The following is a 17,852-nucleotide window of genomic DNA, read 5'->3' on the forward strand; positions in this document are numbered from 1 at the left end:
TCATCATCGAACTTCTTCAGCTACCTTCTGATTTGCCTTTTATACCCTTAGGCTAGTCCATTCCAAGGACTGTCAGGTCATTCCACTATTTGAAGTCTTCAAAGCGTTTTACTCCAATGTCCTTTAACCATTACATCTATATATTCATATGTAAACCTTGACCCACTGTTGTGGCCCGCCTTACCCCAGGGTCATGATTTGAACTTTAATCTACACTACCCGAGGATACTTCTGTATTAATATGTCTAATAATGGCTCAGCTGTTCTTGAAAAGGAGATTTTTAAAGGTATTTGCTATATATTTCTATTGTAAACTTTGACCCCCCTATTGTGGCCCTGTCCCACCCCCGGGGGCCAGGGTTGGAACAAACGTGAATCTACACTACCTGAGGATACTTTTGTAATAATATGTCTAATCATGGCTTTGCTGTTCTTGAGAAGATTTTTAAAGACATTTCTTATATATTACTATCGTAAATTTTGACCCCCCCTATTGTGGCCCTGCCCCACCCCTAGGGGTCATGGTTGGAACAAACGTGAATCTACACTACCAGAGGATACTTTTGTAATAATATGACTAACCATGGTTTTGCTTTTCTTGAGAAGAAGATTTTTAAAGATATTTCTTATATATTCCTTTGTAAAAATTTTACCCCCTCTGGTGGCCCCACCCTACACTCAGGGGTTATGATATGAAGAAATTTGAATCTAGAGTATGTAGTGAAGCTCTCAAATAAGTTTCATCTTTTCTTGCCAAGTGGTTCTTGAGAAGAAGATTTTTAAAAGATGCCATCAAATTTTCACGAATTCTTAATTATCTCCCCTTGAAAGAGGTCGCGGCACTTCCTGTGAACAAACTTTAATTCCTTTCACCCAAGGATGCTTTGTGGCAAGTTTGGTTGAAATTGGTCCAATATTTTTTTAGAAGAAGTCGAAAATGTGAAAAGTTTACAGACGACAGAGGACAGACGGACGCCGAATTCTCTTTGATCGGAAACGCTTTCTTGAGCCTTTGGCTCAGGTGAGCTAAAAATTAAAAACAGTGACACACACATTCTTGAGGGTGGGACCCACCAAGGGTGTAAGTTAAAAAAAGCAATCTAACAATTTTCTCATAAATAAGTCATATCCAGCCTATGAATATACAATTATGTATGTCACTCCAATGAATTATTATTGACTTGAGATAGGACAGACATGTAATACGTCATCCCTCAAGGCCTCAACATTTAGTTGGGTATGTGTACCCGTTCACGGTAGCTTAGTCGGTAGAGCGCTCGCTTCGTGATCGGGAGGTCGTGAGTTCGAATCTTGGCCGCGACTGACCTAAGTCGACAAAAAATGGGTAGCAACTGTTCCTTCGCCATTCACTAGGCACTTTGAAGTGAAAGTTGCGGGTCTTTCGGATGAGACCTTAAAAACCGAGGCCCCGTGTCACGCAAGGGGTTGGCACGATAAAGATCCCTCACTGCTCAATGACCCTGAGTGCTGAGTAAAGGTCAAAATTTGAAGCCCTTCACCGGTACATGGTGACGTCCCTATATGAGTGAAAAATTCTCGAATGGGACGTAAAACAACATACAATCAATCAGTCAATTATTATGAAAAAAGGGACAACCCATTTTCTGCGAATCTTAAAGAAGAAAATTGAGTTATGTCCCTTTTAAAAGCAAGTCACTAAAATTGATCAACGCAGTAGCATTCGGGCTATTTTTATTTTCTGTCGTGTCTAAGAAATAAATCTTTTTTTATCTTTTCATCCTAAGTTGACAACAATTTTGAATTTCATTATTTCTAGAACTCTCTCATGCAAATTTGGAACTCGGTATACAGTGTAGATTTTCCCCCACACCTGCTACAGAAATATACAACATTCCTAAACAGAGCTGTGTTACTATCAATGTCAACCAAGTACACAGTATAGATTTACTGAATACCTGCTACAGAAATACACAACATTCCTAGACAGAGCTGAGTTAATATCAATGTCAACCCAGTACACAGTGTAGACACCCCCTCCTCCACACCTGCTAAGAAATCCACAACATTCCTAGACAGAGCTGTGTTAATATCAATGGTGTCTATATCTAACTGTCAACATCAGTACAAAATGTCATCTGTTCTGAATGTAGGACTACTTAGACTGAATACACTAAAAAGATATCGTAATAATTAAAACAGATTTCAAAATTTAAAAATTTAATCCACTATTTCTCAAAAAAAATATCATACTACACCAATTTTATTTCAAAAAATCAAAGGTTTATAATTACCATAAGGACAGAATACCATAACTGGATCTAGAAATCAAAATATGTCTGTCGCGGAAATGTATTAGATCTATGTATGTACTTTTTGTTAGAAATTTCTGAGAAAAAAAAATACAGAAAAGTTTAAAATAAAAGTCTGTGGTTATAGAGAATGTAGATTTACACACAATATCTTACAATTACAATCACAGACTGAATATCAATCTATCATTTCTTTTTAATCTATTTATCATATTTGTAGTCATAAATTTCATCTTTAACAGCCCATGTTTGTTGTTTACATATTCAGCATTTCTGATTACGGTAACTAAAACACTGGTAAAGAAACACTTGGATATATGTACAGTTACTATTTATTCTTAAATGACTTCCCTTACATAGTGTAGTTATTATTGGAATTGATATTGTAATTATAAGATACAATAAAACAAACTACAGAGCTACTTACCGGTCAGAGAGTTTCCGTCTACCACTCTGTATATGTTTACTTTGTTGCTGGCTGACCCTACCCACAGTGTGTGTGTGGTATCATCATAACTCAGGCTCCGTTGTATGTCTATCCCGTGTTGTAGTGTCTGTATCTGTGACAGAAAGTTGCCATTACAGTCAATCATCTGTACTGAGCGGGTGTTATCATCACACAAAAAGATGTGTGACAACGCGTCTGTACAGATTCCATGTGGTTCTAGTCGTGATCCTGACGGAGGTCCTCTGTAGGAGAAGCGATGTTTACCATGACGATCCGTCACCACAACACCACGTACTAAGTCAGACACAATAACATCACCATTGCGGTTCTCAGTGATATAGGCAGGTAATATATATAGTCTATGACCTGTGTTGTGGTGGTGTTGTATGATCTGGATATTTCCTCCTGTGGAGTTATACCGCACTATCTTGGCTGTATGTGGCTGTGTTTCAGAATTGTACATCCCGACCAGCAGGTCTCCAGTGGAGGGGGAGCTGTAGACACACTGTGGTCTCCATGCTGCTGTGTACTTTATTAATGTAGTCTTCACCTTGTTATCTGTAGACAGTTTGTTGATGTTATACTCACTGTCTATATAAATTAAATCACCGTCACTGTTCAAAGTGTGTACTCCATAGCTAAATAGTCCACTACTTATATCTGTCAGATGATATAGTTTTTCACCTGCTTTGTTTGTCAAGATGAGATTGTTTTTATAATCACAGATCCAGACACGGTCTGACGTCACACGGGAAATGTGACGACACCAACTAACACCTGTCACTGTGACAGATTTCTGTAACACAAATCTAGCCATCATTTACAGAAGACATTTATTTCTTAACCATGTTTATGCTGTGGTTTCTCTCCATAACAGAATCACGTGTTGATTTCCTCATGGAGATTTCTCTGTGAATTACAACACTGAACTAGAATTATCCACATCAAGAACATGCTTCTATTTACAATGTACTCAATCACATACATGTATTTATATCAATGTTTTGGTTTTCAGAACTTAAAGAAGTCATTAATATTAGGACACAGACATACATAAATACCTTTACCTGCTGAATTCTTCGAATTTTATTTATTTATTTATTTATTTTTTTTTTTTTTTTTTTTTTTTTTTTTTGCATAGCAAGGTCCAAGTGTCCCCAATGAAGTCTGTTTAAAAATCAATTTTAAAAGAATAAAACACATTTAAAATGAAATACAGTTGACTTTAAAAATTCTTCTGCAGTACATGTGTAGTATGAAAATATTTGAAATGTAACTCGACATCAAATATTTCCGGTTGTATAAATTAACTTTATTCAAATTTACAAAATGTATAAAATCATGATAAACTTTTACACAAAGTGTTTGTATAAAATACTTTATACAAACATATTATAGTTATCCAAAACTTTACACAATAACATCACCATTGCGGTTCTCTGTGATATAGGAGGTAATATATATAGTCTATGACCTGTGTTGTGGTGGTGTTGTATGGTCTGGATATTTCCTCCTGTGGAGTTATACCGCACTATCTTGGCTGTATGTGGCTGTGTTTCAGAATTTTACAAAAAGTGTTTGTATAATATACTTTATACAAACATATTATAGTTATCCAAAACTTTACTGTCTTTTAAATATCAATTTATAAAGTTACAGCAATGTGTAGTATTAAATGTAGATATTTGTGATGATATTCCACACTTTATAGATATGTATGATCTACAGTGTATTGTTACACAGTTATATATAAAAAGAAACAGAGAAATGTATACCACACTGATTTTTTTTTTATCTATTAACAACTGTATAGTTACATAGAGTAGCAGAGAAATGTATACCACACAGACCTCCTGTCTCTCGGAGCAACTGTACAGTCACTATTTATACAGGTTTTGTGTGTTCTGTGGAAAGAAAACCAGGAAATTATTATTTGTCATTCTACAGAAATTTGTATTTTATTGACCTTATTTTTTTTAATCATGAAAAATTTTCGTCTTCACTTTGATATTACACAAGAGGTCCAAGGGCCTTAAGGCCACCTGAGTTAAAAAACGGAATTATTCCTCTCAAACTTATATATTTTATTTGATAATAAAAATATTTGTCTTCCTTTAGATATTAATGAGATATAAGGGCTTAAACATTCACCTGGGTTATCAAAGGTGAATATTCAAAGGGAATTACTTCTCTCAAACTAGAGTAAAAAAGTCCTTATATAATCAATTGATCACTGCCCTAGCACCTCAGTCCCAGACCCAGTGACTACGAATTTCACAAATCTGATAAAAACATCCTTGCTCATTAAAACTATGTACTTGATTTGCCTGCTTAATATCTAGCTCGGAACAGAGAAGTGAAGATGATTTTATTAAAACAAGGTCCGATGGCCTTATAGGACACGTGAGTTTCATGTAATAACTTTCAAACAATTGAATTTGGTACGTGTTTTAAACCAGAGGCCATTGAAATTATTAATTTTGTAAAAGACGCTATTGCTCATCATACTATACACTTACAGTACCAACCAGACCCAACCTGACACAAAGCAGTCCCAGAGCAGTCCCGGGGACTGCTTTCTGGGACTGCTAAAGCAGTCCCAGAGCAGTCCCACAGCGGTCCCAGAGCAGTCCCAGCGGTCCCAGAAAGCAGTCCCAGCAGTCCCAGAAAGCAGTCCCAGCAGTCCCAGTGGGCGTGGTTAATTAATGGGCGGAGCTTACTCAGAAATGAGATTACCAATAAACAATGTAACTATAAAAGGCAGTTGAAATTGATGATCCATTTCTTTCTGAGCAGTATCAATTCTCATGCGACAGTCATTTTTTAACTGTTAGGAAAATCACACTACGCGTATAGAAACAAATAATAAATATTGAACAAAGAAGACGTTCACACCTATAAATAACATGAATATTTAAACACAGTTTTGTGGTATATTAATTTTTCACCAAAATAAATCAATTTCTAAATTACTGTGATTGATATTGGTTTCCATATTTATTTATTTATTTATTTATTTTTTGTAGATAATTTAGCTTGAGTTATTTATTTTCTATCAAAACTAGCTTTAAATAGGCCTTATAATTATAGAGCAAGGCCGATTTCCATACTATTCTCTGAATGCAGTTTTCTTAAGTACTGGAGCTTTTGAAAAATTCTTTGTGTATTATATTTCAGTCATGATTATTTTCACTGACTTGCCAATTTAATTATCGTTAAATTATCTATGTAACAGAAAACAATAATACTTTTATTATATAAACGTTTGAGTGTACATCTGTAAATCACGCGAATGGAACCCTCAGATTATGTTCAAAATTAATTAATCCCGAAATAAATTTATACACATTTATTGAAACGAAGATTTTTTGCAGTACATAGATTGAAATTAGTGTCATTGTTGACCAGCATGTTCAGTGATGTGTAACTCTGATACCCAAATAACATGCATTGACTTCCTGCTAATCATGCCCGAAGGCGATTGAAACTTCAGGTGTTGACACCATTTTATACATTTGTATTGCTTTTTATTAATCGGCCAGGAAAACACAAACAAAACAAATAAGAAATAAGTCACAATTCCCAATATTTTAAAATGTTTATAAATTTACTCTTTTAATTACTTGTTTATAAATCAAAAACAAATTCATAAATTAATCCACCAATAATTGTTAACAAATATAATGTTTTAAATGACTGAAGAATGGTAGAATTATTTTATTTCATGGTCATTTAATAAATTATTAGGTTTTATTTGAGGGCGGTAAAAAATAGCATGGAAAGCTCTTTTTTAGCATGCATATGGTTTTAGCTTTTTCAATTTAAAAAAAATCCAGTACAGTACGTCCCTCTGAATGTCTTATTGTAATGACAAGTTTGTTTGTTTGTTTGTTTTCAAATAGTGCTAATGCAAACTTTGAGTATATTCTGTATCTTGACAGCATTAATTAATTAAATAGGCCTCGATATTTTTTTTTCAAACACCTGTATTAAAGTTTTAATTAGCATTTATTAATTAAATAGGCCTAGATATATATTTTTTTTCAAACACCTGTATTAAAGTTTATTTAAAGGATAAAAGTCATCTCCTGACTTCCCTTTTAACTACTTTCATTTTTTAAAATTAATTCTAGACTACAATTGTGTAAATTTACAGCCCCTGAAGACATTTAGTAATTACATGTATATCTATCTCTACTTATTAAAATGTTGAAAAAAAAAATCCTTGTTTTTTTTTTTTATTCTTTATCTTAAACACCTCTCTGCTGAAAGTAAACAAAACAACAACAGGGAGCCTGCAAATTCAGAATACACAAGGGGCGGAGCTATCATGTCACTCAGAACCTTTTTCATGCATGAGTAAACAAAGCAGTCCCAGAAAGCAGTCCCAGGGACTGCTGGGGCTGCTGGGTCTGCTTTCTAGAGCAGTCCCAGAGCAGTCCCACAGCAGTCCCACAGCGGTCCCAGAGCAGTCCCACAGCAGTCCCAGAGCGGTCCCAAAGCAGTCCCGGGGACTGCTTTCTGGGACTGCTTAGGTGTCAGGTTGGGTCTGGTTGGTACTGTATAGCATGCTTAGTTTGATTATTTAATACCAAGAGACTGAGCAGAGGAACAAAGAAAAAAAAACGCAGCACTGTTAAGGCGTACTTCAAAGAAATCAACAGAATGTAAACGTGCATAAATACATACCTTTTTAAACTGAATTTATTTTTGTAAAGGTACTATATTATCTTATGACTTTAACATTCTTTGAAATAACATTGTATACCCCGCTCTGTACTGAATTTGGTTTGGTCACGTCATTTGATAATCACGTGATAAATGCATGTAATGTGTACTGAATGTAGGTCACAAACAAATTTCAATATCGCAAGGGCATACCCTAGTTAGAATTAAAAATTAAAGTAATGGATTGTTTCTACATAACTTGTAGTTAATGAAAAGTGCTGCTGCTTTAAATAGAATTCGCATTTTATTAGTTTAAATTTCAAGTTATCTGACTAATGTCGAAATATGTGTGACCGTTACCAAGTATTTTATGTATTTATTAAATTATGCTATCGATTTCAGGAAAGCAGCAGCACTTTTCAAGTTAAGGAATAAGTCCGTTATGTGTATTCAAAAAATGGTCAAGATTTATTAAGTGTATGCCCTTGCGAAAAGGCGATTTAATGAGGCACCTCGGCGTGAAACATGCACACCCTGTAGACAAAAACACGGTAGAATTAATTCAATACATTTTCTCGATATTTTTTATATAATGCCACTAAACAAACGTTTCAGATTTGTATTAATGGTCTTCCTAAGATTTGCAAATAATATTCTGTTTAATAATAAAATGCATTTTTCACTGTGAAAAAATTACTTGATCCGCCTCTCATTGCACATAAAATGCGTCAAACTTTACCATGATGACGTCATGTCGACAAGTGCATTGCGATCGGTGACTTGTTTATATCTTGCTGTGTGGGATTTAACTAGCGACAAAAATGAATGCAGTGGTAAGTTTTGATGTAGTTCATTACTCTTATGCAGTTTAGATTCGCAAATTATTTCATTTTATGTTATTGTGAGGAATTGCTATATTTGTGTGATGTCACAGTAAACTTTTCCCGTATAAATTAGGCCCCGCCCCCTTTATGCAGCCTTAACAGAGCTGCGAATTCATTTCCACTATAAAATCAGTGGTGCCCCCAGCCCACAGGAACCCCTGAAAATGGGGCCACACATTTCACAATTTTGGAAAAGGCACCTTTGCTTATCATAAATGTTTAATGAATACTAAAAGGCAGATTTCAAAGCATTATTTTATTTTCAGTATATTATCTCCCCGTACCCCTTACCCAGAGGCCTTGAAATTTACAATTCTTGAAGAAGCACCCTTGCTCATCATTACTATACACTTAGATCAGAAGCATAATACCCAGGAGCAGAGGAGAAGATTTTCAAAGAATTCATACATTTTCAACATATAATCAATAGAGCCCCACTCTAACACCAGATCTCTAACCCAGGGGCCATGAAATTTACAATTTAGGAAGAGGAACCTTTCTCATCATAACTATGTGCATGGTTTATCGGCAAAATGCCCGAGAGCAGAGAAGAATATATTTTTTAAAAGTAAATTAGTAATGCATTTTCACTATATGTACATCAGAACCCAAACCAAACCAGAACCTCTGGCCCTGGGGCCATAAATTTAACAATTTTGGTAGAGGGCTCAATGCTCATTACAATCATACCAACAGTTTGACTGCTTGATGTCCAGGAGTAAATAGAAGATTTTTAAAAATTGCATGTACTTTGATGATTTAGCTCCAGCCCTCAGGCCCTCCTGGTGTCAGGAATTTCATAATTTTTACTCCCCTTTACCCAAAAATGATATACGCGAAAACTGATTGAAATTGGTTCACTATCTTCAGAGAAAAAGCTGAAAATTTGTAAATATTAACGCACGATGCACAACGACAGACGAAAAGAGAAAGCAAAAGGTCACCTATAAAAAATAATGCATTTTTCACTCTCTGATCAGTAGATACCAAACCTAAAACCAGAACCACTGAATCTGGGACACGAATTTCATAATTTAGGAAGAAATACCTTTTCTTATCATAACCTTTGTACAATATTAAGTTTTGTCTGCTTCATACAGAGGTGCAGAGAAGTAGATCTCCAAAAAATTAAAATATTTCAATAATATTATCAATTGTGCCCACCCTAACAACATAACCCCTTACCCACTGGCCTTTAATTTCACAATTAAGGTAAATGCACTCTAGTTCACCATAACCATTCAATTAGATTGCCTGTTTAATATCCATGAGCAGAAACGAAGGTTTTCAAATAAAGAATTCATGCATTATCACTGTATGATCCATTGAGCCCTGTCCTAACACTAGAGCCCCTGACCCTGGGGTCATTCATTTCAACATTTTGAAAGAGACACCCTTGCTCATCATATCGATACATGGAGTCTGCTAAATATCCATGTACAGAGAGGACAGAAGATTTTTGAAGAGTTCATAAATTTACTATATGATCAATATCCCCACCCCCTCCCCTCCAGACACCTGTATGTGCATCATTCATGCTTTGGTCAACATAAGTTTGGTCAAACATAGGGCTTATTGTTACTTTAGAATGGACATGCTCCAAAACTTAAATCTGTTCACTTATCTGGAAAATGTAGGTCAGATCAAGGATTTAAAGCAAGCCTGGTAGTGTGTTTTCTTAGATGTATCATCCATGCAAGTTTGGTCAATATAGAGCTTATAGTTACCGTATATAGTCGCCTATAAGTCGGTCCGCCTATAAGTCGGTTGTATTTATGAGGCTTATATTAGAGGGATTGACCTTCTAAAATACAAATCTTTTTATAACTCGCCTATAAGTCGGACATTGAATTTTGGACCAAAGTTTATCTCCCAAAAACCCGACTTATAGGCGAGTATATACGGAACTTGGAAATTAGACCTGCTCCAAAAATGAGCATGGTTTGAACAAACGGTAGTGTGTTTTCTTAGATGTAACATCCATCTTTGACTAATGATGGCTTTTTGAATTTTTATAGATCTTTTCCCTCTAAGTTTGAATTTTTATTCAGAACCCACCCTAGGGGTCATGATTTGAACAAATCTGAACCTACGCTACCTGAGGATTCTTCCATGAAAATGTGACAAATCCCAGCTTCACTATTCTTGAGAAGCTTTTTAGAGATTTTTTCCTCTATATTCCTATGTTAATTGTGGCCCACGCTCTATTTTGATGTTGCAGTACGTTTTTTTTTTCACATTCAAAATTCATAAAATTCATGAAATATTCCTGCAATGAACTCTGCAGTATCATACGCAGCTAGGTTAAGGACGCCCATGAAATATACGCAATATTCAGAGAAAATGAATATAATTTTAATATCTTTTTTATTTAGCATTAGTTTTAATGAATGTGAATTGTGATGTTTCCACTTGTATATATCGGGTCTGTGCTGAGTTCGGCCAAAGAGACATCGCTTATATCAGCTGTTTGTCACGTGACAGGTTTTAAATTAGAACATTTATGTACTACTACAAAGATCGCAAAAGTTCAACGATATACGGGTATCTTTCCGCTATATGATTTATTCTGTTTTGTTTGAGATAAATTTCTTAACGTGAAAACTGCTGGGAGCAACTTCCTCATGCTCGGGAATTGTGTAAAATTTAGCTGTCTTTCTATTAACTCCAGACATAGATTTAATACGCACTAGAATAATGTAACATTACGGAATAAATAAACAAGGCACAACCAGCTCCCAGCACTTTTCAAAATAGTAGAAATAATAGCTACACGTGTTTAAAAATTCAGAATTTATAGTGAAGCGGATATCGTTGAACTTTTGACATTTTCGAGTGGCTGGACTTGTCATTCTAGCACGTTACTGTACAAATGTGCTCCCTACGGCTTAATGTAAAGTCTACACATTATCAATTAAGTTTGACAATAAAATGTGGATTAATATATTTCAGAATATGTCTCCATTTTGGTCCGATTACGCTTGTTTCATATTTAGTTTTTATTTTTGCATACACCGATAAAAGCTTGATCCACGCCTCAAGTACAGAGAAACTGCGTCTCAAACTAAGAAATGACGTCGTCTCATGAGATCTCAGAAAGTACAGCGAGATCAAGCTGGCTTTCATTCTACATTCTATTGCTCTTATGGCAAGATAAGTTGCACATTCATATATCTTGACAATATTTATGATAAACTAAAGTATTTGAGTGTGTTTCAGAAAGCATATATGGTTTTTATTCATCAAGATTCATTTGTATTGCTTCAACGTGACGCCATAATACATGTAGCTTACCTGAACCTCTGCATAGGCTGACGTATATATGAGAGTCCTTAACCTAACTGCGTATACATGTACTTTATAGCCTCAAGAACTTCTAGAATTGAAAAACATAATATAATTAACCCTTTACTGAGGTAGAGTAATGATATAAACATGTACAATGGTAAAATCATCATCTTCTTTTCCACAGTTGCACTTTACATTATGTGGAATCTATAAAAATAATTAAATGGCATTATTTAATATGAAATATAACATTATAATTCACACATGAAGAACATTCCTAAAAAGGCATACCTCAAAGGTTTCACATGGCATACCACGTGCTTGGTGAATTAGGCCTACGTGACAACTCTTAAAACTAAAAACTAACTAAAAGTATTTCATTTGTTTATCTACATAACAACTTAGTGAAACATTATTACATATAATTAGTTAGTTATATTAGCTAGTTGAACTTTTTCGTACTTTAATACTATTTTAGTTTTTTATCACAGATAAGTTATTATTGTAAATAATGACCTTTATGTGACATGTTCTTGTATGTTTCTTTAGAGTTAGTTTGTTGTATAGCATTGCTTTTTTTGTCTCCCGCTTTCACTGAAAGTGGGGGATATTATTTGGGTCTGTCCGTCCGTCTGTCTGTATTTCTGTCTGTCTGTAACACTTTTGTTTCCGGGCGATATCTCAAGAAGCTTTTAACGCATTCCAAAATCAAAACAGAAAATCTTATTTTCTGTTTTAGGCATTTTGCCCTCAGGTATTGACACAATCTAACAAAAAACACAGTTTTATAAGATATTTATTCATAAGATTGTGAAAAATCAGCATTTTTCTAATGGATACACGATCTAGTGTCACAAATAAACTGAAATTTAAATATTTGGAGGAACTATTGACAATTTAGCAAGACTTTACGGGGTAAATTTCCCCCGAAAGAAAATCACTGATTCACATCTTAAAGATAGCAAAAACATACAGGGTAAATTTCCTCTCAAAAATGACATTGAAACAGTACCTAAAGTAATTCAAAACAAAAGCAACAATCTTTTAGATAGCAAGACTTTACGGGGTAAATTTCCCCCCAATGAATTTCACTGATACAGTTTTCACTACTCTTATAAAAAGCGAACATTACACTTTGAAAATCGCAGAACTCTACAGGGTAAATTTCCTCTCAAAAATATGACATTGATTCAGTTTATGTACAGTGTTTGAAAGCAAAAGCAACCATCTTGATGATAGCAAGACTTTACGGGGTAAACTTCCCCCCAAAGAAAATCTCTAATACAGTATTTATGATTCGCAAACATTGTGAAGATGGCAACAATCTACATAGTAATTTTTCTCTCAAAAATAATATTGATACTGTTTATACACAGTATTTCTACGCAAAACACCAAACTTGTAGAAAGGAAGATTTTACGGGGTAAATTTCCCCTCCAAAAAATATCATTAGCTGACATAGTATTCATTACTCTTATAAAAGCGAACATTACACTTTGAAAATTGCAGAACTCTACAGGGTAAATTTCCTCTCTAAAAAACATTGATTTAGTTTATATACATTGTTTGAAAGCAAATGCAACCATCTTCATGATAGCAAGACTTGACGGGGTAAATTCCCCCCCCCCCCCAAAAGAAAATCTCTAATACAGTATTAATGATTCGTAAACATCGTGAAGATGGCAACAATCTATAGAGTAATTTTTCTCTCAAAAATGATATTGATACAGTTTATACACGGTATTTCAAAGCAAAAACAACCATATTTTAGATAGCAAAACTTTACGGGGTAAATTTCCCCCAAAAGAATATCACACATACAGAATTTAGGCTTCACAATATCTTGGCGGTAGCAAAAATCTACAGGGTAAATTTCCTCTTAAAATAATTATTGATACAGTTTATCTTATAAAAAGCGAACATTACACTTTGAAAATCGCAGAACTCTACAGGGTAAATTTCCTCTCAGAGATGATATTGATACAGTTTATATACAGTAATTAAAAGCAAAAACACCTATCGTTTAGATAGCAAGACTTTACGGGGTAAATTTCCCCCCAAAGAAAATAACTGATATAGTTTTTATGATTCACAACATCTCAAAGATAGCAAAAATCTTCAGGGTGAACTGCCTCCCAAAAATAACATCGATACATCTTCCATATATTAATTCAAAGCAAAAGCACCAATGTTTTAGATAGTAAGACTTTACGGGGTAAATTTCCCCCCAAAGAAGGTATCACTGATACAGTATTCACTACTCTTGTAAAAAGCGAACATTACAGTTTGAAAATCGCAGAACTCTACAGGGTAAATTTCCTCTCAAAAATGACATTGATTCAGTTTATATACAGTGTTGAAAGCAAAGGCAACCATCTTGATGATAGCAAGACCTTACGGGGTAAATTTCCCCCCAAAGAAAATCAATGAAACAGTATTTTTGATTCGCAAACATTTTTAAGATGGCAACAATCTATAAGGTAATTTTCCTCTTAAAAATGACATTGATAAGTTTATATACAGTATTTCAGAGCAAAAACACTCATCTTTAAGATAGCAAGTTTTTACGGGGTAAATTTCCCCCAAAGAAAATCACTGATACAGAATTTATGCTTTGCAATATTGGGGGTAGTAGAAATTTACGGGGTAAATTTCCTCTAAGAATATTACTGATACAGTTTAGATGTACATCATACTTAGAAAAAACAAACATGAAACTTTGAAAATAGCAAGTATGTACGGGTTAAATCCTTCCCTCCCAAAGAGTATCAATAATACAGTTTATATTATTCAAAGCATGACCAAACACTGCAACTCGATGATAGCAAGACTTTACGGGATAATCCCCCCCCCCCCCCCCAAAAGAATGTCAATTATGCAGTTTATATAATTCACAGAATAAATCAAATATTACTTTTTGAAAAAAGCAGAACTTTTCAAGGTAAATTTCCTCTCATAAAATAAACTAATTCTGTATATATTGTTCACAGAAAAGCATACATTACATCTTGATGACAAAAAATTTCATATTAAAGAATATTAAAAATATATTATTTTTATATCACAAACGATACTTTTATCTTAATATCATGCAAGCTGGAAAAGCTAAATATTAAAGTTAACATAATATTAAACCTTCTAAACATAGAAAAACATACAAAAACATAAAAAAAAAACCTCTGACATCTTTCTTTCTCTGTTAAAGGTATAAGATTTCTTTGTGCCCCGTTACACTTTCTTTATTTAAACAGCGTCCCCCTTTAATATCTTTGATCGAAGTTCCAATACTATGCTTTTCTCTTGGCTGATACACTCGACAGATTGTAGAGTGCATTTTCCAACGGAAATCCGGCAATCCTATTCTGAACCAATCCATAGTCGACCTATGGATGAAAATTTTAAGTCTCATAAAGTTCAATTTTCCAAAGCCTTAGGCATTTATATATGATTTCATGACAGATATGACTGGTTTAATATTGCGCACTAGAGTAGATCAGCAGGTGCCTGCTCCAAATTTTTGTAAAACAGTCTTTCTGTTCATATTGCATGGAAATTGCATTCATCTAAAGCCCCCCCCCCCCAATACACACTCATATACACACATACATTTATACATGTTTCTGAAAATAATGCTCATTCGTGATATGGATCTACATAAGATAATCATAAAAGTTACTTACTATAGTATTGTATTTGTATTGTACATGTATTACTGATGCCCTCTAGGTCCATCATGGACATTTTTTAAGGGGAAGTGAGAGAGGTAACTAATAGCATATGCAGATAGTTTTACTGCAACCTAAATGTTGGTTAAAGTTTAACATTTCAGCTTCAGTTATTAAACCTAAAAAAATATATATATCGTGACATATATAAAATTGTATATTTACCTTGTTTGTTCAAGATTTGGACTTGAATTTGTAGTTCAGTTCCAGCACTAAGCAGTCTCTTTTGTATCGAATCGTCCATAAAAGCACACTTTTGAAACATTCTTAAAGTACTTGCGTGCGTCCACAAAACTGAGAGGTCATCTAGCTTGGTTTCCTTTCCCTAATTTGCTTCGTGTTCTGTGTGACCTTTGGCGTGGATGAGCCAGGGAACAAGGCAAAAGAACGCCGGCCATATCAATACGGCCAATAATATTTAAATTCCCAACTCACTATTCATCATGTAGTGTATATTACAGGGAAACGGACACATTGCTTTCAAGGAAAATGAGTGAATTTATCAATGGGTGGTTGCGAGAAAAAAAATTGAGGTGATCAGTTTCTCATCACTTTACTGTTTACTCTTCCGCTGCGTGAATTCCAGATGTCAATCAACCCTTTTTTTGGATAGCATTGCGGTCATGTCATAAATCTGACCCAAGCTAAAATAATTTCTACATTTTCTCAGCATCCATGTCTTGATCTATAAAAAGCACAGGTTGACCTTCTTAAAACTTGGTGACATTTTACATATACTCTACTGCAGTTGCATACGCATCATCTATTCATGTGCCAGTTATTATTACTTTACTAAATATGTAAGATGTGAAAAAATTATGAACAGTTACATGGTAGAGGCCGTGAACCATTATTTTAAACAGGCTCATATCGGCAATCGTATATTTGATAAGTAGAAAGAAGAAAAAAGGAATTCCCCGAGTGTTCTTCGAGTATTAATCTCAGCTAACTTCTTATGATACCATTTTTTGTGATTAATTTTAATAATTGAATATTTAAACACTGCACATATAGGCAGAATTATTTATGAAAGTTTTCAAAGAACAGAATTGTTACTTAGCAGACATTTTCGACAATCGATTATGCCGGAAATGTCCGAGATGATTGCGATTGTCATAGTCAAGGTCATTTTATTTTAGTTCAAAAACGTATCCTTTACAATTACGTTCTCTATTCCACGTTACACAATTAAAAGAATTTCGCGCAGCCAAGTACAGATGGCTATCAGATTTTCAACCCATTAGTTCACGATTAGTAGCAATGTGTGCTCAGCATGTATGCTTTAGGTACTCAAGTGCAATGATATCGCATTGCCCATCCTGCAGAAGTCACCATGCAATTCAGTCAATTAATTAGAAGAAAATAATTCTTTTACACTCTATTGCTTAGCATGGTATTACAAGATATAAAGAAATACACAAAGAATGCATAGTTTTTTTAATGTCAAAAATGATGTACTCATAAATTTAATTTTTTTTTAAGTTCGGAATAAAGTTCTATTAATATTGCTTTTTTAATAGCTTTTTTTTTTTTTATTAATTTTTCTTTTTATAACTTAAAGTAGTAGCCGTATAGATAGATGAACTTTCTTAGGAAAGAATAACTGTTCATGATTTTTGTTACATCTTGAAAAAAAATTTCAACAGTGCAATAAAATACTGCCACATTAATGAATTATGCATATGCGATTGCAGTAGAGTACATGTAAAACAAGTAACTTAGTACAATGGAATGAAATTCAATGACCTTAAAAAATCAACAAATTCAAAGAGGGCAACTTGTGCATTGCAAGAAATCCCGTCCGATTTAACTTGCACACTATGGATTCTCCTTAGATTCAGAAATATTTAAAGGCTATAATTAAAAAAAAAACCCGCTAAATTCCAAGAAAAATTTAATTAATTCTAAATAAAATTGAAATAAATTCCACATGTAAAAATGTAGAAGAATGCGTGGTAACAAAATAATTAATCATATCAAAGGAAATAAATGCTAAATTTATCAATGACATCCGAAGAAAAAAATTGTAAAAGTGTTTTTCCCCTTAGATCCACCTCTCCAAGATTCTGCCATCAATTGTCTCGAATCACTCTTAGGGGAATATCAGTGATTAGCGTTAATAGCACTTGTATTGAGTTCAGCTCACAGCTAAATCGGACGGGATTTCTTGCAATGCACAAGCTGCCCTCTTTGAATTTGTTGATTTTTTAAGGTCATTGAATTTCATTCCATTGTACTAAGTTACTTGTTTTACATGTACTCTACTGCAATCGCATATGCATAATTCATTAATGTGGCAGTATTTTATTGCACTGTTGAAATTTTTTTTCAAGATGTAACAAAAATCATGAACAGTTATTCTTTCCTAAGAAAGTTCATCTATCTATACGGCTACTACTTTAAGTTATAAAAAGAAAAATTAATAAAAAAAAAAAAAAGCTATTAAAAAAGCAATATTAATAGAACTTTATTCCGAACTTTAAAAAAAATTAAATTTATGAGTACATCATTTTTGACATTAAAAAAACTATGCATTCTTTGTGTATTT

The 17,852-nt window shown here is 34.0% G+C and overlaps 1 protein-coding gene across 1 annotated transcript in view; it reads right to left on the minus strand.

Annotated features, from left to right (window-relative positions):
* LOC133202015 (uncharacterized) overlaps positions 1-8,934 on the minus strand; it is a 40,976-nt gene extending 32,042 nt beyond the window's left edge. The window contains exons 1-2 of the mRNA XM_061337794.1: positions 8,911-8,934; positions 2,719-3,535 (exon numbers count right to left, since the gene is read on the minus strand). Of these exons, the coding sequence (XP_061193778.1) occupies positions 2,719-3,535; positions 8,911-8,934 (841 nt within the window). The remainder of the gene's footprint in view (positions 1-2,718; positions 3,536-8,910) is intronic.
* Between the last annotated feature and the right edge of the window lie 8,918 nt (positions 8,935-17,852).

This window comes from Saccostrea echinata, unplaced genomic scaffold (genome assembly GCF_033153115.1).
Source record: "Saccostrea echinata isolate AGI-Se365-2 ecotype Australia unplaced genomic scaffold, CSIRO_AGI_Sech_v1 ptg000046l, whole genome shotgun sequence".
NCBI classification, from domain to species: domain Eukaryota; kingdom Metazoa; phylum Mollusca; class Bivalvia; order Ostreida; family Ostreidae; genus Saccostrea; species Saccostrea echinata.